Source organism: Dipodomys spectabilis, unplaced genomic scaffold (genome assembly GCF_019054845.1).
Source record: "Dipodomys spectabilis isolate Male_0828 unplaced genomic scaffold, ASM1905484v1 ptg000137l, whole genome shotgun sequence".
Lineage (NCBI taxonomy): Eukaryota > Metazoa > Chordata > Mammalia > Rodentia > Heteromyidae > Dipodomys > Dipodomys spectabilis.
This window is the reverse complement of record NW_024870814.1, coordinates 7,077,807-7,098,213: the sequence shown is the minus strand read 5'-3', so window position 1 is coordinate 7,098,213 and position 20,407 is coordinate 7,077,807. Positions and strand designations below refer to the sequence as shown.

The 20,407-nt window shown below is 43.6% G+C and overlaps 2 protein-coding genes across 5 annotated transcripts in view; one reads left to right on the top strand and one right to left on the bottom strand.

The window, feature by feature from the left end:
- Positions 1 to 4,229: 4,229 nt before the first annotated feature.
- Positions 4,230 to 16,561, bottom strand: Mrpl35 (mitochondrial ribosomal protein L35). Of its 2 annotated transcripts, none has more exons than XM_042690453.1 (4): positions 16,486 to 16,561; positions 10,344 to 10,533; positions 8,747 to 8,891; positions 4,230 to 4,489 (listed from the first exon to the last, which is right to left on the bottom strand). In XM_042690453.1, exons 1-4 carry the CDS (start codon positions 16,526 to 16,528, stop codon positions 4,301 to 4,303), a joined length of 567 nt encoding a protein of 188 aa, XP_042546387.1. In that variant the 5' UTR covers positions 16,529 to 16,561; the 3' UTR covers positions 4,230 to 4,300. The 2 variants fall into 2 exon arrangements, with proteins under 2 accessions (XP_042546387.1, XP_042546386.1); XM_042690452.1 differs by having other exon boundaries at positions 16,462 to 16,551.
- A 2,845-nt stretch (positions 16,562 to 19,406) lies between these two features.
- Positions 19,407 to 20,407, top strand: part of Immt (inner membrane mitochondrial protein) — a 40,822-nt gene continuing 39,821 nt past the window's right edge. For all 3 annotated transcript variants that reach the window (XM_042690468.1, XM_042690469.1, XM_042690467.1), the window contains exon 1: positions 19,407 to 19,596. In XM_042690468.1, the coding sequence (XP_042546402.1) occupies positions 19,552 to 19,596 (45 nt within the window). In that variant the 5' untranslated portion in view covers positions 19,407 to 19,551. The remainder of the gene's footprint in view (positions 19,597 to 20,407) is intronic.

Below are 20,407 nucleotides of genomic sequence, written 5' to 3'. Positions count from 1 at the left end.
TAGGAAAGAGAGAAAATCTGTTCTCTTCAAGCTCACTGAATAGCTCCAGACAGGAAAAATACTCTTTACCATGTATTTACTCTCTTAGTTGGGAGTACTCATAATTATCAGAAGCCAGTGGGGAAGGGGGAAGCTTAAGTTAAGCAGCTTTTTAGCAAAAAAAAAAAAAAAATTTTTTTGGCCAAAATTATGCCTTTAGCAGTAGAGTTTAAAATCCTATTATATTTTCATCATTTTACAATGGAAAATTCTAACAAGGCTAGGATATCAAATTTGCACTCAACTATGCCAAAAAGTTTGATGACACACTCTACTCTCAGACATGCTGTATTACTCCTCATTTAAAATTAAAAAAAATACAAAGGTATCTAAACTGTTGTCTTAATGTAAATGTATCTATTTTTCCTTCAAGTGTTGATTAGGGAATAGGTGTCTCTCAAAGACACACTGTACAAGTGAGAGCAGTTGTCACTTATTTCTGGCAACATGTGTTTACTCATCTGACAAGCTGTATATTTGTGTATGGACTTAACATAAAATGTGAATGCCTATCTGTGTACACTTAGTGTGGTATTCTGTCTAGAGGAGAAAAATGAATGTTTTTATGGATTTACAGACACAGGCTGTTTACAAAATGCTAGTTCAAAAGTCTGTAATTTTTCCCATGTCATAATTTTTTAGTTCCTTGCCATTGAACACCGATTCCATTTCTGAAGTGGTGAGATGTGGTCTTATGCTTATCAACTGGAGAGTTTAGTCATAATCGCTGTTGGCTTTGTGTGAATAGCTTGCTCACTTAGCTGGCCTTCCAGATATGTGTCCTCTGTGGTGAACTGTCCATGTGTTTGTGCTTAACAGTGCTGTCCACTGCTGGCCATTGGTAGTAAGCCTTCCCAGTTCACCCTGAGAAGTATTTGAAATGGCGAGGGATGTGCTTTATCATCTTTATAGCAGATACTCTGGATTGTGACTGTGTACACTTCCTCTACTTTATTTCTAACTCTCCATAGAAGGATCTAGAATTAAATAGTAGACTGGATTGTGTATTAAAAGGATGTTACAGTATTCCAAAGGCTGAAGTTCTGCTGTTTTGTTATAATGCCTGATATACATCTTGAATAAAGTCTTAAACATTTTTCTTTAAAAAAACTTTATAATGTTGGGTTTATGAAAAAAAATATTTTTTTAATGAAAGGTCACAAGGATTAGAAGCTGAGTGCTCAACCACTATCTGGCCTACAGACTTAGCCCCGAGCTTACTGCATAGGATTAGTGTGATTAAAAAAAAAAATTAACCAGGCATGGGTGGCTTATGCCTGTAATCCTAGCTACTCAGAAGGCTGAGATCTGAGGACCACGGTTCAAAGCCAGCATGGGCAGGAAAGTCTGTGAGACTCTTATCTCGTTAAACACCAGAAAACCAGAAGTGGGGCTGTGGCTTAAGTGGTAGAGCCTCTCCTTGAGCTGAAGAGCTCAGGGACAGTGCTCAGGCCCAGAGTTCAAGCCCTTTAACAAAATAAATAATTAACTAGTGTTGGGAATGTGGCTTGGTGGTAGAGTGCTTGCCTAGCATGCATGAAGCCCTGGGTTCAATTCCTCAGTATCACATATGCAGAAAAGGCCAAAAGTGGTGCTATGGTTCAAGTGGTAAGAGTGCTAGCCTTGAGCAAAAGAAGCTCAGGGACAGTGCCTGGGCCCTGAGTTCAAGCCCTAGCACTGGCAAAAAAAAAAAAAAAAGTGGCTTACAACTGTAATCCTAGGGTGAGATCTGGGGATCTCAGTTCAAAGCCAGCCCAGGCAAGAAAGTAAGACTCTTTTCCCCAACTGACCATCAGAAAACCAGAAGTGGTGCTATGGCTCAAAGTGGCAAAGCATTAGTGTTGAGCAAAAGAACTCAGGGACAGTGCCCAGATCCTGAGTTCAAGCCCTACAGCTGATAAAAATAAACATTTTGAAAATGATCACACAAACATAAACCTGAGTCACTTTCACAGCTTTAAAAAATGGGTAGAGGGCTGGGAAGGTGGCTCAGTGGTAGAGTGCTTGCCTAGCATGCATGAGGCCCTGGGTTTGATTCCTTAGCACCACATAAACAGAAAAGGCCGGAAATGTGGTTGAAGTGGTAGAGCACTAGCCTTGAACTGAAGAGCTCAGGGACAGTGCCCCATGACCGACAAAAAAACCCAAAAAATAAAAAAATGGGGCCAGGTGTGGTGGTCACGCCTGTAATCCTAGCTACTCAGGAGGCTGAGATCTGAGAATCAAGGTTCAAAGCCAGCTTGGGCAAGAAAGTCTGAGATTCTTATCTCCAATAAACCACTCAGAAAACCAGAAGTGGCGCTGTGGCTTAAGTGGTAGAGTGCTAGCCTTTTGCTGAAGAGCTGAGGGACAGCGCCCAGGTTCCTCAGTACCACCATAAATGGAAAAGGCGGAAGTGGCACTATGGCTTAAGTGGTAGAATGCTAAAGAAACTCAGGGACAGTGCCTAGGCCCTGAGTCCAAGCCTGTGGACTGGCCAAAAAAAAAAAAAAGGTAGAAACTGGAGAACTGTGAAAACACATTGTTCATTGATAGCAGTTCATTGATAACAGTTTTACTGTTGAAAGACAGACATTGGTGCATCATTTTGCTTAGTGTTTCTTCATCTGCAATGGAATGAGCACTTGTACAGTAGAGGGGAGGGCAGGGCAGCCTATGTGCAGGGCACTGTGGATAACGGGGATGACCTTTGCCCTCTGTAGTCCTTGTCTGATTTAAAACAGGAGCCAGTACACTCAATCTTCATCCTTCATGGGGAGGTTCAGAGATGTGAAAACATCAGAGTTAAACACAAGTTCATTTTTTTTGCTTTGGCACAAGTAGCAAGGAAAAGAAGCAGATTCAGCTGACAGAAAGCAGCACAAAGATGGAAAGAAAGGCTGGAGATCCATTCATTTATTCATGTAACAAGACAGGATCAATGTCAATGGAAGATTACCACCAGAAAAACAATGTTACAAAATTTAAAGGCTGAATTGAAAGTGTTTTGAAGTACTGAGAACTTTCAAAGTGACTAAGTCACTTTGCTGATTTAAGACATTAATTTTCTTTTTTTTTTGGTCGGTCGTGGGGCTTGAACTCTGGGCCTGGGCGCTGTCCCTCAGCTCTTCAGCTCAAGGCGAGCGCTCTGCCACAGCGCCACTTCTGGTTTTCTGGTGGTTTGTTGGAGATAGGAGTCTCACAGTCTCTCCTGCCCGGGCTGGCTTTGAACCTCGATCCTCAGATCTCAGCCTCCTGAGTAGCTAGGATTACAGGCGTGAGGCACCAGCGCCCGGCTAAGACATTAATTTTCTTATGTGGTTAGAAGACTAAGTAAGTGAAATATACAGAATTCCAAGGAATTGGATTAGGGTCTGGGAACCTAATAGCTATACTTTGGGGTAATTTACTTAACCTTCCCTAAGCTTCAGGCTTTACTTTCATCAAATTTAAATTAGGGATAACACAAATGGCATCTTCTTTGTAAAGTTGTTATGATGTTGAGTTTTGCAGCTACGTGCCCAGTATTGTGGACATGTAGATGTTCTATACATTACCCATATATGTCAATACTATCTATGTACTTCCTAAATTACACATGTACTTGAAGGTCACTCAGGTGACTTTTCAAGCTTTGTAACAAAAGCTGTTTTACTGTCAAGTTATAGAACTAGTTTTGATAAGCCATCCTATCCAAAACAAGAATTCTATATATGAAATCCATCCTAAACAGGGTGCCCATCATCCCTTCTACTTCAGCCCATTTCTGCATAGTGAAGTCCTGGTCTGCAGTCCTGTCCCACCAAGGCACTCTAAGGCCCCCAAAAGCCTTGAATTATTACAAGAACAGGACAGTAAGCAAAAGCTGTGAATTAGAGGTCAGTGCATGAGCAGAATCCACAGGTAGAGTCCCATGTCTAAAATAGCATAAAAATTGCCCCTCTCTTAATGAGCAACACTATTCAATCTCTGCCCTTCCTGAGACAAAGGAATGGTCCATGCTTCATAGATCGAGCTGGAGAGCTGGCTCCTGAGTTGCCACACATGTATCGTTAAAATATGACAGAGTACTTGAGTACTACCTTTACTGACTTGTTATGGTCTTCCTCATTTGAGATACCTTGCAACTAAGTAAGTCTAATTGAAACAGCTTGTTCCAATGAAGTCATTTCCATTTTATAAAAAAAATGCAAACTTGAATGTTTAATCCATTAAGTTTTAAAATCTTCATAAGTTTAATATTGGTATATTATGTTTACATGTCAGTTCACACAGTTTACATCTACACTTTTAGGTTTGTTCGATCATGATACTTCTGATAAGGATCGTCAGCATACCAGTTTCTCCTTTTCCAGAAAGACGTTGTCATTTTATCTAAGAGTTTACTCTGGGTTTTATTGCAGAACACTATTTCTCTCAAGCGTTTTTTTCTTGCACTTGTCTTCTTCCATAATTTTTTCTTATAACCAGCCTGTGAGATATTAGAAGATATGTAAAACATTATGAAGGAAACAGCAGATTATATTAGTAACTCATGGTTTATGGGACCAATGGGAAAGGAAAACCAGATTTCTATTAAAGCTGGGATGTTTTTCATCCCAGTTGGCAGAAAATGTATGTGTAGTTTGGAAAAAAAGTACTAGTAAATAATTTAATATTTTGGAAGAAGAGTAAATTTACAAGCCTACTATCATTTCCCAACTTTAATCTCAGCATTAATGCAAGAGGATCAAAAGTTTTGAGGCCAGCTGGGCGCCTCGCTTATGCCTATAATCGATAATCATAGCTACTCAGGAGGCTGAGATCTGCGGGATCTGAGGGTCATGGTTCAAAGCCAGCCCAGGCAGGGAAGTCCATGAGACTCTTATCTCCAATTATCCCCAGAAAACAGAAGTGGCACTGTAGCTTGAGTGATAAGAGCACTTGCCTTGAGCTGAAGAGCTCAGGGATAGCACCCAGCCCGAGTTCAAGCCCCACAACCGACTCCCCCGTCCCCCCCCAAAAAAAGTTGGAGGCCAGTCTTGACCTACTTAAGACCCTGAGTCAAAAAACAAAAACAGGGCTGGGAAGGTAGCTCAGTGGTAGAGTACTTGCCTTGCATGCATGAGGCCCTGGGTTCAATTCCTCAGCACCACATAAGCAAAAAAGAAAAAAAGCCGGAAGTGGCGCTGTGGCTCAAGTGGTAGAGTGCTAGCCTTGAGCTGAAGAGCTGAGGGACAGCGTGCAGGCCCAGAGTTCAGGCCCCATGCCCAGACCCCCCAAAAAAAACAAAAAACACACCAAAATCACAACCAGTTATTTGGGAGGATAACTTGATTCCATGAATGTAAGACTACTCTAGGCAACCGGAAGGAAGGAAGGAAGGAAGGAAGGAAGGAAGGAAGGAAGGGAGGGGAAGGGAAGAGGAGAGGGGATGGGAAGGGGAGAGGGGAAGGGAAGGGAAGGGGGGAGGGGAAGGGGGGAAGGGAGGGGAAGGGAAGGGAGGGAGGAAGGGAGGGAGGGAAGGGAGAAAGGATGAGAGGGAAGGGAGAAAGGAAGAAAGATAACTGGAGATGTAGCTCATTAGTAAAATACTTGCCTAGAATGTATAAGGCTCTGGGTTGAATCCCCAGAACCTGGTGGACAGGGTAGCTAAATAAACCTGTGTGGTTGATGAAGAACAAGATAATGACCTATAACAGCTAACTTTTTATGCATTATCTTACTTCTTTACCAATCTTCAACAACATACTATTTTTATGCTTGGGGCTTCAACTCAAGGCCTGGGCAATGTTCCTGAGCTTTTTTGCTCAAGGCTAACATTCTCTTACTTGAGTTCTACTTATGGTTTTCTGGTGGTTAACTGGAGATGAGTCTCACAGACTTTCCTGCCCAGGTTGGCTTTAAACTGCCATCCTCAGATCTCAGCCTCCTGAATAGCTAAGGTTATAGGCGTGAGCCACTGGAACCCAGCTGATATGTTCAGATTTTATACATTACTATAAGCAACCTAGAATTTGGGGTTTTGTTTTATTTTTTTTGAAGTACTGGTGTTTGCTTGCTTTACTGGTGCTCTATCACTTGAGTCATGCCTCCCTCCTTTAGATTGGCTTTTTGCTGATTAATTGGAAATGGAGTTTCTGCCTTAGTTGGTCTTTAAGCATGATCCTCTGGATCTCAGCCTCCAAAGTAGCTATTAACTACCAGTGCCTAGCTCCTCTTACATAATTAAGTTTTTTTTTTTTTTAGGTTGGTATCTTTCATGTAGGAATTTCTTTTTTTTCTTTTTCTTTCCTTTTTTTTTTGGGGGGGGGGGGTGTCAGTCATGGGGCTTGAACTCTGGGCCTGGGTGCTGTCCCTCAGCTCTTCAGCTCAAGGCTAAGGCTATACTACTTGAGCCACAGCACCACTTCCAGTTGTCTGGTGGCTTACTGGAGAAAAGAGACTCAAGGACATTCCTATCTGGGCTGGCTTTGAACTGTGATCCTCAGATCTCAGCCTCCTGAGTAGCTAGGATTACAGGTGTGAGCCTCTGGTGCCCGACTCATTAGGAATTTCTTTCCCTTCCCCTTTAAAAATTTTTTACTGGGAGCTGGGAAGGTGGCTCAGTGGTAGAGTGCTTGCCTTGCATGCATGAGGCCCTGGGTTTGATTCCCCAGCACCACATAAGCAAAAAGAAAAAAAGCCGGAAGTGGTGTTGTGGTTCAAATGGTAGAGCACTAGCCTTGAGCTGAAGAGCTGAGGGACAGCGCCCAGGCCCAGAGTTCAGGCCCCATAACCGGACCCAAAAAAAAAAAAAAAAAAAAAAAAAAAAAACCAAAAAAAAAAAAAAATAAGTAAAAATTTTTTACTGGAGCTGGGGCACCCAGTGGCTCATGCCCATTATCCTAGCTACTCAGAAGACTGAGATCCAAGGATCATGGTTCAAAGCTAGCCTGGGCAAGAAAGTCCTTAAGACTCTTTTTTTTTTTTTTTTGGGGGGGGGGGGGGGGGTCTGTCTGGTCATGGGCCTGAACTCTGGGCCTGGGTGCTGTCCCTCAGCTCTTCAGCTCAAGGCTAGCGCGCTACCGCTTGAGCTGCAGCGCCACTTCCAGCTTTTTTCTTTTTTGCTTATGTGGTGCTGAGGAATCGAACCCAGGGCCTCATGCATGCAAGGCAAGCGCTCTATCACTGAGCCACCTTCCCAGCCCGTCCTTAAGACTCTTATCTCCAATTAACCACCAGAAAACAGAAAGTGGTGCTATGGCTCAAGTGGTAGAGCACTAGCCTTGAGAGGAAGAGCTAAGGGACAATGCCCAGGCTCAGAGTTCAAGCCCTATGACCAACAACAAAAAATATTTACTGGGCTGGGAATGTGGCTTAGTGATAAGAGTGCTTGCCTAGCATGCATGAAGCTCTGGGTTATATTTCTCGGTACCACATAAACAGAAAAAGTTGGAAGTGATGCTGTGTGGCTCCAGTGGTAGAGTGCTAGCCTTGAGCAAAAAGAAGCACAGGGACAGTGCCCAGGCCCTGAGTTCAAGCCCCAGGACTGGCAAAAAATAATAATGTATATACATTTTTTACTAGCCAGGTGCTGGTGGCTCATACCTGTAATCCTAACTATTCAGGAGGCTGAGATCTGAGGATTGTGGTTCAAAGCCAGCCTGGGTAGGAAAGTCTGTGAGAATCTTATCTCTAATTAACAACCAGAAAACTGGAAGCAGTACTGTGGCTCAAAATAGTACAGCACTAGCCTTGAACACCAAAGCTCAGGACAGCACCCAGCTCTCAGTTTAAGCCCTACAACTGACTAAAAAAATTTTTTTACTAGCATAAATTGTACCGAAGTTTCATTTTGGTATTTATATACAAACAAGCATATAATGTTTGATTAAATGCACTTTATGTATGTTTTTGTAGCCTTCATCTCATCTCCCACCTCCTTTTTTTTTTTTTTATCAGTTTTTAGTTGGCATTTTCATTCATATACTAATGTAATTTAGAATTAATTTTGATGAAGCAGGCCATTCTGTGAATGCCATGCTGAGTGGGGCAAGTATTATGATCAGTTCCTTAATAATAACACCAGGGCTACAGATCTAATGGAAAGGAAGGCAAAAAGTACCCACTTCTTTTTATGCAGGGCCAGATAGGGACCTGGATTTAAAACTGGTATGATAACAAAAGGAAAGAAATGTTTCTTATGGTTCAAACACAGAACTCAACTATTTGAACTTCAGCTGCTTATACATTATATGAGCTATGACTTAGTAGGAAACTCATTATGTGTCTTTATGAAGAAATGAAGAAATGAACTAAGAGTTCCAATCAACCTGTTCTATAGTGAAGACAATGCCTTTTTTTTTTTTTTTTTTTTGGGGGTCCGGTTGTGGGGCCTGTCAGCTCTTCAGCTCAAGGCTAGCGCTCTACCACTTGGGCCACAGCGCCACTTCTGGCTTTTTTTCTTTTTGCTTATATGGTGCGGAGGAATCGAACCCAGGGCCTCATGCATGCAAGGCAAGCGCTCTACTACTGAACCACCTTCCCAGCCCTGCCATTTTGATTAATACATCTTTTAAACTAATGTTTACATTTTATTCACATGGATTCAGAGATGACTGTCAGCTGGTATACTTAAGGCACAGAACTGTGAAAGCTACTGCTAAGATGAGCGAAGACAAGCCACAAATAGGCTCAATGAACTCTGCAACATCTTAAATCTCCTACTCTCCCTCTTTTTCAACTAGAAAACAGTGTAAAGACTCACCTTTCTCCTTAGCCAAAGGCCAGAATGAAGTCGAAGAAACCGATAGATAACGGCTTTTACGGTTTTTCTTTTGCCTTTTTGTGTACTGCAGTATGTAACATTTCTGACTGGCATCTTCAGGACACTGGGAACCAAAGGGGCCACTCTACAATAAAATTTAGAAATGTAACTCAGCAATCACACTATCTAAAACACTAAAATTCATTGTGTTTAGATCCAGTGTTTAAATGCTGCTTCACTGGCATGGAGCTTTTAATACATATTACTTCAAATGACTCATACATGTAAGAATAGCAAATATCTCAGGCTGGGGGCATGGCTCAAGTGCAGAGGGCCTGGTGAGGCAAGTGCAAAGCCCTGAGTTCAAACCCCTGTTACAAAAAGAAAAGAAAAAAGAAAAAAAAAGAAAAAAAGATAAAGTAACTATCCAGTGCCCCGGGAATGTAATGCAGTGTAATGCAGAGCATGTGCTTAGCATATACAAAATATTAGCACCAAAATTAAAACCCTCCACACTTCAACCCATGAAAGAATCTATCCTATTATATTGTGTGAAGGGGCTTCATTATTAATCACCTGATTTCTTACCTATTTCCCTAACACATTATAAATTCCTTGAGGGCCAGGTGCCTATGACTCACTCCTGTAATCCTAGCTACTCAAGAGGATGAGATCTCAGGATCATAGTTCAATAGCCCAGGCAGGAAAATCCACAAGACATTTTTTTTTTTTGTCGGTCATGGGGCTTGAACTCTGGACTTGGGCACTGTCCCTCAGCTCTTCAGCTCAAAGTGAGCGCTCTACCACTTGAGGTACAGCGCCACTTCCGGTTTTCTGGTGGTTTATTGGAGATAGTAGTCTCATGGTCTTTCCTGCCCAGGCTGGCTTTGAACCATGATCCTCAGATCTCAGCCTCCTGAGTAGCTAGGATTACATGCTGAGCCACCAGCGCCCAGCTCACAAGACTCTTATCTCCAATTAACCAATAATAAAGTCAGAAGTGGAGGTGTTGCTCAAATGATAAGAGTACTATCCTTGAGCAAAAAAGCTTAGGGACACAGCCAGGTTCTGAGTTTAAGCCTGGGACCAGCACACAAAACTCCTTGAGGATTTCCATGTATTTATCTTGGTGTCCTTTCTGCCAAGTACAACGCCAGACACCCAGAGATGTTTAACTATTTGCTGACTTCATGAAAACTACCCGCTGTCCAGTCTTGTTCATTCACCTCCACTTTTCCATCTTTTCACATATACAACACTGTAAGTGAGCATGGTGATACAGTGTACTTGCCTAGCTTGCACAAGGCCTTGGGTTCAATGCCCAGCACTGCAAAAGAGGGGAGGTGTGCTCTATCTGTTAGTTCTTGTAGCAGGCACCTAGGTATGTTCATATCAATCATACTCTCCTACTCAGGCAAATTCTGCATAATAAACTGTAGGTAGGCAAAAAATATCATGGTAGGCAAAGAATAATGTCTTTCAGGCAGTACATTCATTCATTCATTCCAGAACCTTATGCCCTAGGCAAGCATTCTACTGCCACACTCCCATCCCAGGCATGAAGATTTCAGAAATTCTATCTATGTACCATGTTTACCTATTAAAGACTGTTGCAGTATGCCCGCATGTTAGGTTTCTGACAGATGTGACAAGTTGGGAAGCAGAGGAAACAACTGGTGTCTGAATATGACTGAAATGCCTGGGAAACAGTATAGAATTAAGACAGACATTCTTGACACAGTTTCCATAGGTTGAAGACACCAAAGTATTCAGAGGCCGTAAGATTCCTGTAGAGAGAAGTGTATATACTTAATATGAGTCTCTAAAATATGCACCCAATATTTAAAATTAAATAATGTATCAAAACATGTGTAATATGTAATAAAAGGTCCCGAGCATCAGATTCACCCATTGAAGTTTTTTTTTTAAACCAACTTTATAGAGTTATGACTTACATATATTTACCCATTTTATGTATTCAAGGAATTGTTGAAAATTTGTGGAATTCTACCTAGGTGCTGGTGACTCAAGCCTATAATCCAAGCTACCCAGGAAGCTGAGATCTGAGGATCCCAGTTCAAAGCTATCCTGGGAACAAAAGTCCAAGAGTCTAATCTCCAATTAACGAGCAAAAAAAAAAAAACAACAAAAACTCCCCAAAACCAGAAGTGAGGTGTTGGCTGGAATAACAACATCTTTGATGAAGAAAGTTGAGTGCAAGACTCAGTGCAAGAACAAAAAATAAAAAATAATTAAGAAAGATTCTACAACCATCACCACCATAATTCAGTTTGGCATACCCTAGATCTATGTACTGTATATATGGGATTAATTTCCACCCTCAAGATCTTACTTTTTTTTTGGGGGGGGGGGTCTGGTTATGGGGCCTGGGCGCTGTCCCTCAGCTCTTCAGCTCAAGGCTAGCACTCTACCACTTGAGCCACAGTGCCACTTCTGGCTTTTTTCTTTTTGCTTATGTGGTGCTGAGGAATCGAACCCAGGGCCTCATGCATGCAAGGCAAGCGCTCTACCATTGAGCCACCTTCCCAGCCCCAAGATCTTACACTTTATTCTAGCCTCTCCTCCCCCCATCTTATACTCTAGAGACAGAACTCCCACATTCAGTGCAACTGGCATTCAGAAACAGAAATGTATTTCAGAGGGATAAACAACTTTAGCAAAAGGCCTGGGGCTGAAATAAACATAAGAAGGGGAGTCTGGCCCAAATTTTAAGCCAAGGTTGCTGCTCCTCCTTGCCTGACCATATTACAGACTGCTTCGGACAAGTAGTGGGAAGTAAGGCAGGGTGGCTGGAAGGCAGACTGCAGAAAGCAATGTGGATTAGATGTAGTCCTTTATTAATCCTTCTCATGAGGCCACTATGCAAAATGGAATTCCATACAGAGCTCTGTCCCAGGCATACTTTGAGACCATGTTAATATAATGCTAAAGTAGTGCCACAAGATGATGAAAATGTCCTAAGACTAAAATGTGATGGTTGCACAACTTGCTAAACTTACTGAAAATTGTCAAGTTGAACACATAAAATGACTAATTTTGTAGCATGTAAGTTCTATCTAAATAGTTTTAAACCAGGCGCCAGTGACTCATGCCTGTTATCCAAGCTGCTCAGGAGGCTAAGATCTGAAGCTCATGGTTTGAAGCTAGGCTGGGCAGAAAAGCCCCCCAAAAAGCTGGAAGTAGACCTGTGGCTCAAGTGGTAGAACACTACCATTGAGGAAAACAGTTCAAGACCCAGGCCCTGAGGTTCAAGATCCAGGACCAGCACCAACAAAACAAAAACAAAAAAAAGGGCTGAGCACATGATGGCTCACACCTATAATACTACATACTCTGGAGGCTGAGATCTGAGGATTGAGGTTCAAAGCCAACCCAGGCATGAAAAGTCCGTGAGACTCTTATCTCCAATAAACTACTTAGAAATCGGAAGTGGTAGAGCGCTAGTTTTGAACTGAAGAGCCTGCCTTGAGTTGAAGAGCTGATGGACAGTGCCCAGGCCCAGAATTCAAGCCCCACAACTGACAAAAACAAACAAACAACAACAACAACAAAGCAGGGCTGGGAATGTGGCTTAGTAGTAGAGTGCTTGCCTAGCATGCATGAAGCCCTGGGTTTGTTTCCTCAGTACCACATGAACAGAAAAAAATGGAAGTGAGGCTGTGGCTCAAGTGGTAGAGTGGAGCTTTGAGCAAAAGAGACTCAGGGACAGTGCCCAGGCTCAGAGTTCAAGCCCCAGGGCTGGCCAAAACAAACAAAAAAAACACCTGAAAACATTGTCTTGAATAAAGCTCTATTTGAGACTGGTGCTTAGCCAGAATTGAAAACTACTGCCCTAGTACCACTGCACTGATTTCATAATGTGGTCTAGAAGTGAAGTAACAGGGTTTTAATGGAACATTTTCGTATTTTATTTCTACTGTAACCCATGGGCAAATTAACTTCCCTGTGTTCTAGTTTCCTCCAATTTAAATTAATTTAAATAAATTAAGAGATGAGAATTAAAAGAGATACACATTGAAGTGCTTCAAACAGAATGCTTTACACAAAGAAATCATTTATTCCATGCTGAGAGCAGATAAAGAAGAAATAGAGGCCAGGCTCCTGAGGCTCATGCCTGTAATCCTACCTATTCTGGAAGCTGAGATTGGAGGTTTATGGTTCAAAACCAGCTTGGGCAGGAAAGTCTATGTGACACTCATCTCCATTTAACTACCAAAAAAAAACCCGGAAGCAGAGCTGTGGCTCAAGTGGTAGAGTGCTAACCTTCAGGGACAAAAAAAGCTCAGGGACGGACATATATATATACACACACACACACACACACACCACCACCACCACCACCACCACCACCACGACTACCACCAAACAAACACAAGCTAGGCCCTGGTGGCTCATGCCTATAATCCTAGCTACTCAGGAGGCTGAGATTGAGGATCATGGTTCAAAGCCAGCCCGGGCAGGAATGTCTGTGAGACTCTTATCTCCAATAAACCAAAACCACTAGAAAACCAGAAGTGGCGCTGTGCCTCAAGTGGTAGAGTGCTAGCCTTGAGCTGAAGAGACAGCGCCCAGGCCCAGACTTCAAGACCCACAACCGACCACAAAACAAAACAAAACAAAACAACAACAACAAAAATCCCACCAAAAACCTCAAAGCCTTAAGACTTAAAAAAAAATTTGTGTAGTTGATGAACAGAGGGGTTATAGTTACATGATTGAGGTAATGAGTACAGTTCCTTTTGAACAGTGTCACTCCCTCCCTCATTTTCTCCCAGCTTTTCCTCTCCCAACTTTCCCTCCCCCCAAAGTTGTATAGTTCCTTTCCAACATAGTGTCTAGTGGATTTCACTGCTGAATTGGTTTACCCTTTGTCCCACTGCTTCTGTGCTTCCCCTTCCTTTTCCCAAATCAGATACTCTTTGAACTCAAGGCCTGGGCACTGTCCTTGAGCCTCTTTTGCTCAAGGCTGGCACTCTTACCACTTGAACCACAGTACTACTTTTGGCTTTTTCTGTGTATGTGGTGCTGAGGAATAGAACCCAGGGCTCTATGAATGCTAGGCAAGTACTCTATTTCAGATACTTATATACAAGACAAAGAGTACAGAATAAAAAAGTGGACTGGGAAGGTGGCTCAGTGGTAGAGCGCTTGCCTTGCATGCATGAGGCCCTGGGTTTGATTCCTCAGTACCACATAAGCAGAAAAGAAAAAAAACGGAAGTGGCGCTGTGGCTCAAGTGGTAGAGCGCTAGCCTTGAGCTGAAGAGCTGAGACAGTGTCCAGGCCCAGAGTTCAGGCCCCATGACCAGACCAAAAAAAAAAAAAAAAAAAAGACAGAAGGGAATAAATTTTTTAAAAAAGGAAAAAAAAACACAAACAGTATAATAAAAGACCTCTTACTTCTGGTTCTTGGAATTCATTTCAATAAGCATCATTTTATATAATCTTAATCACACAGCTATTGAGCCCTTGTGATCCTAAGAAAATCCTCCTTTTGGGCTGTGAATATGGCCTAGTAGTAGAGTGCTTGCCTAGCATGCATGAAGCCCTGGGTTCAATTCCTCAGTACCACATATACAGAAAAAGCCAGAAGTAGGGCTATGGCTTAAGAGGTAGAGTGCCTATGGCTCAAGAGGTAGAGTGCTAGCCTTGAACACAAAGAGGCTCAGGGACAGTGCCCAGGCCCTTTGTTCAAGCCCCAGGACTGGGGAAAAAAAGAGAGTAAAAAGAAAATCCTCCTTTATTCTGTGTGAATGTTTAGTTTGCTGCTTAATCAATCATGTCCAGGTGTAATTATTAGTCTTTTACTGTCCATTGGGTAAGACGTATCTCCAACTGACCAGCAAAAAGCTAGAAGTGAAGGTGTCCTCAAGGGATTGAACTCCTGCTTCAAGGATGGGTTGGGAGGGATGATGAGAAAGATGAAAGGGGTGATATTGATCAAGATGCACTGTATTCATACTAAACTGCTTTGTTAAATGGCAGCTCTGTTGTACAACTACATAAAGATAATGTAATTAAAAATACAAATAAGAACTCCAACTTTGAAACAAAAAGCAAGCGAGAGCTCAAGATACTAAATTTAAGTCCAAGAAGGGGTATGGGGGGAGAAAAGCAGACATTACAGCTACATACAAAATTAATAAATCTTATAAAGTAAAAGAAGCCGGACACTACAGCACAAACTATTTGATTTCAGTTCTAGTAATAAAAGTCCCAAACCAGACAAAAATAGCAGTATGCTGAGGGATGCACATATGAATGCTAAAGTTACTACAGGAAAAATAATCAAGGTAATAATTAAGTATGAAGTCTAAAAATTCAGAGAAATTATGTTTGGGAAAAGGTTATTTTGATTTGAGGAAACTCACAGGGGTGGAGAAAGGGCTTGTCTTAACCTAATATTAGTTATACAAATGTTTGCTTTAGCAGAGTTGTTAAAACTGTTCATGTATGTTTTTCTTAACAGTTACACTTCATACATACTCAAAACATAATCCATGTTTAAAAAAAAAAGCTTTTCTCTAACACCTCAACATTTTTATAGTTGCCTTGTTTCTTCTTGATCTCCCATTTTTCTCCCACATAATTATATCCTAACTAATGTTTTGTGTGAGACTAACTTGCTGATACTTTCATCACATTTAAATGATTTTTAACTTTTGCTACAAGTCCTGCCTTCACCCCTGTATCAAGAAATAATTCAAGGGATAGGAGGCATGGCTCAGGTGGTAGAGCGCCAGGCAATGAGCAAAAGTGTCAGATACTGAGATGACGTCCTAGTCTAAATATATAACCAACCATTTAAAGCAGGGCGCTGGTGGCTCATGCCTGTAATCCTAGCTACTCTGGAGGGTGAGATCTGAAGCTAGCTGAGGCAGTAAAGTCCTCGACTGAGGCAGTAAAGTCCTCGAGACTCTTATCTCCAATTAACCACAAAAAAAGGCCCCACCAGAAGTGGAGGTATGGCTCAACTGGTAAAGGGCTAGCCTTGAGCAAAAGAACTCAGGGACAGTGCCCAGGCCAGTGCTCCAGTTCAAGTACCAGAACACGGGCACGCTCAATCTGCCCACCGTGTATTGAGAATTATCGTTCAAGACACGTTTAGCCACAATCCCTGATGGCTATACATGCATGACCCTTAAGCTGTGTACTTGGCAGGCATCACACACAGGATGCTTTGCCCACTTAAGTTCATTTAATCACCTGGTAGTGGTACCATCTTCACTTCACAACTGTAGAATCAAAATCAAGTTAAGTTAATGGACATTCAAAAAGAAACACACACACACACAACCTTCACATACACATTCATTAAACCTTCAAGGTCAAGGTCCTACTCTCAAGTTCAAAAGGTGGAGTTTCTGTGTTACCCCGGCGACGCGCTTTCAGCCGGTTACTCGGGTCCAGTCTCCAGGGAAGGAGGAGCAGGAAGGCCAGCGGCAAGCGAGGGTTGCAGGAAGCCAGGAGAGAGCAGGAAAGCCAGGGAGGACCGAGGCAAGCCAGGGAGGGCCGCGGGAAGCCAGGGCGGATCGCAGAGCACGGAGCTCCGCCCGGCGCCGGGCCGGGACCGAGGCTAGATGGCGGCCGCCCCGCCCCGGAGAAAACTCTGAGCAGCCGTAGCCTGCAATGACGACCCTGCTTTTCCTGTTAACCTCCAGACTAAACGCCCGCCCCACGAGGGCCAGTTCACACCTGGAACAGTCGCTCCCCACTGACCTGAAGCAGCTCTCCGCGCGCCGGCGAGGACGGAGGCGGCCATGACAGCACGCTCGCCTACGGCGGCGGGCGTGGACGCGGCAGCCCGGAAGGAGCCGCCAGCCGGCGGAAGGAGCACAAAGGGCGCGGAAACCAGGCGTGGCCAACTCCATGTCTATTGAAGGCCTACTGTGCTACTGCTGTAAAACTACTGTCCTTAGGAAACAGCGTATTGTGGTCTCCGGAATGTCTGTCTGTCTGTCTTTCCTTCCCTTCCTTCCTTTCTCTTTCTTTTTCTTTCTTTCTTTCTTTCTTTCTCTTTTGCTCTTTGCCAATCCTGGGACTTGAACTCAGGGCTTGGGCGCTGTCCCTGAGCTTCTTTTGTTCAAGGCTAGCGCTGTACCACTTGAGCCACCACACCACTTCCTGCTTTTTCTGTTTATGTGGTGCTGGGGAATCGAACCCATGTCTTCATGCATGCTAGGCAAGCACTCTACCAAGCCACATTCCCAGCCCTCTGCCCTCCCACTCCCAAATATTTTTTTTTAAATTTCTTTTTATACGATGAGATCACCTCTAGTGCTGGGAATGATTGGTCTGAAGTGAGCCTCTGTCTTAACCAGGAGAATAAGTGAGATTACTGGATGCCAGTTGCAGAGCTTGGCTTCTCAAAAATGTTCTGAGTTTGTAAAATGAAAATTTTATTTAAAGCACATCACATAATTGAAACAACTTCTTGCTGTTTTTATTAAGTTCATTTTTGTTATCTTGCACAAAAATACCTGGAAGACATTAGGATAAATAAATGGGGGATATCGCAATATTTAAAGTCCTTTTGGAGAAAAAAAAAACCACTTCATGCCAACTAAAATTAATATAAATATTCTAAGGCTATTGTATGCACACAGTTTTTTTTTGTTTCATTTTTAGTGCTGGGTACTGAATCCAGGGTGCCTCTTGAGTGTGGAGCCACTTATTCACCACAGAAATACATCCCTAGCATAGTACATGAAAGATCAGACACATCCATCCCAGGGGACCACTCAGATGCAGGCAGGCACAGGAGAAAGATTATTATAAGGTTTATTAGAGGAGCCATATTTCCCCCAAGTGGTAGCACATGGCCTCTGTTATCATCCAGATAGCAGGAGGGTCTGAGGGATAGGAAGTGAGGTAGAAGGGAGTTCCGGTGGGTCAGGGCAGAGAGAGTAAGGGGCCAACTGTATGAAGGGAACTCCAGGATAGGAGGGGGGCCCAGGTCTGGGTGGAGCTGAGGACCAAAGGTGAGCATAACACTAACGTACATACTTAAGAAAAATGAAGACGTGTGGTGATATATGTCTGTAATCCCAGCTACTTAATAGACACAAGAAGATACTGAGTTAAAGGACAGTTAGACCCTATCTCAAAAACAAAATACAAACCAAAATAAGCTGAATATGTGGCTAGGAGACTAAGCCCAGCACTGGCACCCTACGCCTGTAATTTTAGCTACTCAGGAGGCTGAGATCTGAGGATTGCGGTTCAAAGCCAGCCCTGGCAGGAAAGTCCGTGAAACTCTTATTTCCAATTAACCACCAGAAAACCAGAAGAGGTGCTGTGGCTCAAGTGGTAAAGCACTAGCCTTGAGCAGAAGAGCTGAGGGAAAGCTCCTAGGCCCAGAGTTCAAGTCCCATGACTGACTAAAAACCAAAACAAAAAAACTATTGTAGAAGCTGTTGATAAGAAATATTAAATAAAATTATCAAGTAATTCTAAAGTACGTTGAAAACCAATGAACATACTCCCACATAAGTGATTTTAGGTTATTTTTCCGTTTTGCAAAGGAGATAGTCTATGGAGAGAATAGCACATCGTAATAAATTACCTAGTTAGGACTTGAAAGTACTTTACAAGCAGAAAACATACCAACTATTTAATTATAGGATACTAACAATATTGTTATACTGGACTCGATCGTAGAGTACTAATGCATGATTAATATTTAAAATGTTTATTGATTCAGTGGTGAATTTATAATGAGTTTCTGCAATGACTGTTCTTATGCTCCAAATCTTCTCACAGGCGGGGGAAAAAACTATCCTTTTTTTAAAAGTCTTTTTTATATATGCTTTTTTATTACAGAAATACTGTACAGGGCTGGGAAGGTGGCTCAGTGGTAGAGCGCTTGCCTCACATACATGAGGCCCTGGGTTCGATTCCTCAGCACCACATAAGCAAAATGGAAAAAAAAAAGCCGGAAGTGGTGCTGTGGCTCAAGTGGTAGAGCGCTAGCCTTGAGCTGAAGAGCTGAGGGACAGCGCCCAGGCCCAGAGTTCAGGCCCCACGACCAGACACAAAAAAAAACAAAAACTGTACAGAGGGGTTGATTACACGAGTAAGGTAATGAGTACATTTCCTATCGAGCATTGTTACCCCCTCCTTTGCAAAAACTATCTTTCAAAAAAAAAAAAAAAGTACGGCGAAAGCAATCTGGTTTCATCTGGAAGGAGTGGAAGCCGTGGAGTCCGCAGAGCCTGGGTTTCTGTCGGTGCTCCATTAGTTCCATGAATGACAAGATCTGGCGCTCCGTCTCCAGCAATCAAGCTGAGCCATGAAAAAGGTCCAAGGAAACAAACGAGCAGAGGGGTAACTTAGCCAAGTTACTATTTCCTACAGCATATCCCGACGTGAGAAGCCTTCTCGCTTGAATTCTCCTAAAAGTTCCCTTCGCCGACTTTGAACGTGAGGTTGAAGACGAAATTTCCCAAGCCAGCATCTCCTCTTTCCCCCACGCTCAAGTGCAGTTCACCTAGTAACCCAGGGTTCGGGCCACGGACCGGAAGCCCGAGCGCGACCCGGAAGGAGAATGATCGTTTCCGCAGCCAGGGCGGGACCTACCCTTTCAGACTAGCACTATCCGGACGATAAGAGGGCTGCGCGTGCGCATTGGCGTTGGCTGTCCTTCCGGTGCGCTGGGCACGGAGAAGCGGTAAGGACGCGGGCACGCACACACGCACGCACGCACGCACGCGTGCGCGCCCTCCTTTACTCGTGCCGCCGCGGCTGCTCCCGCGTACACCAGCAACGCCCGTCTATTCGGCCGAGATGCTGCGGGCCTGTCAGTTATCCGGCGTGACTGCCGCTGCCCAGGTGAGCGTGGGGGCTCCCGAAGTGGGGCAGGAGAAAGCTGACTCGAAACAGACTACAGAAAACGAGGGGCGGAGTGGAGATTTAATGGTGCCTAGTTTCTAGGACACAGGTGTAACGGGCGTGTCTCGGGCAGGACAGGGAGGCACCTCACGGGGGAGCTTGTCCGTAGACCGGAGGGTTGTGGCTGAGGCGGGTTGGGGTGTGGAGAGAGGTAGCGGGGAGGTGGGCGCGGGGCCGAGGCGCGGCTTCGGGTTTGTCATCCAATCAGCACCGCGCTGCCCCAGGAGACAACCAATCCTGGCTGTTGGCGTCCAAGCTGCCGGTTGGGCGCGTGGTAGGTTTCCAATCGTGAAGGTCGAGGCGGGAGAACTACAATTCCCAGCAGGCCACGCGAGGCCGTAATTTATTGCATCTTTAATAAGCGGTGCTTGGACAGTCCGAGAGGCCGAAATTTAGGGGTCAGGGTTTATGATTAAACGAGGTTGACGTCCTTTTCGTAGCTGAGAACAGCTCTGACTCTAAAAAGGGAAATTTTTTTTTTATTGTTGATGTTGATCAAATTTACACTCCCGGTACTTGAGGAAGGACAGGAGCCATGACCTTGTGCTCATTTCTGAGATTAGCCGGGAGGTCGGTGTTTCCATGCTTTGTGACTACTGTAGCTGACATTGAGGAGCCTAGACAACACTTGATGTGGTTTTTTTTTTTTTTTTTTTTTTTTTTTCCTTTTTGTCGGTCATGGGGCTTGAACTCTGGACTTGGGCGCTGTCCTTCAGCTCTTCAGCTCAAAGCTGGTGCTCTACCACTTGAG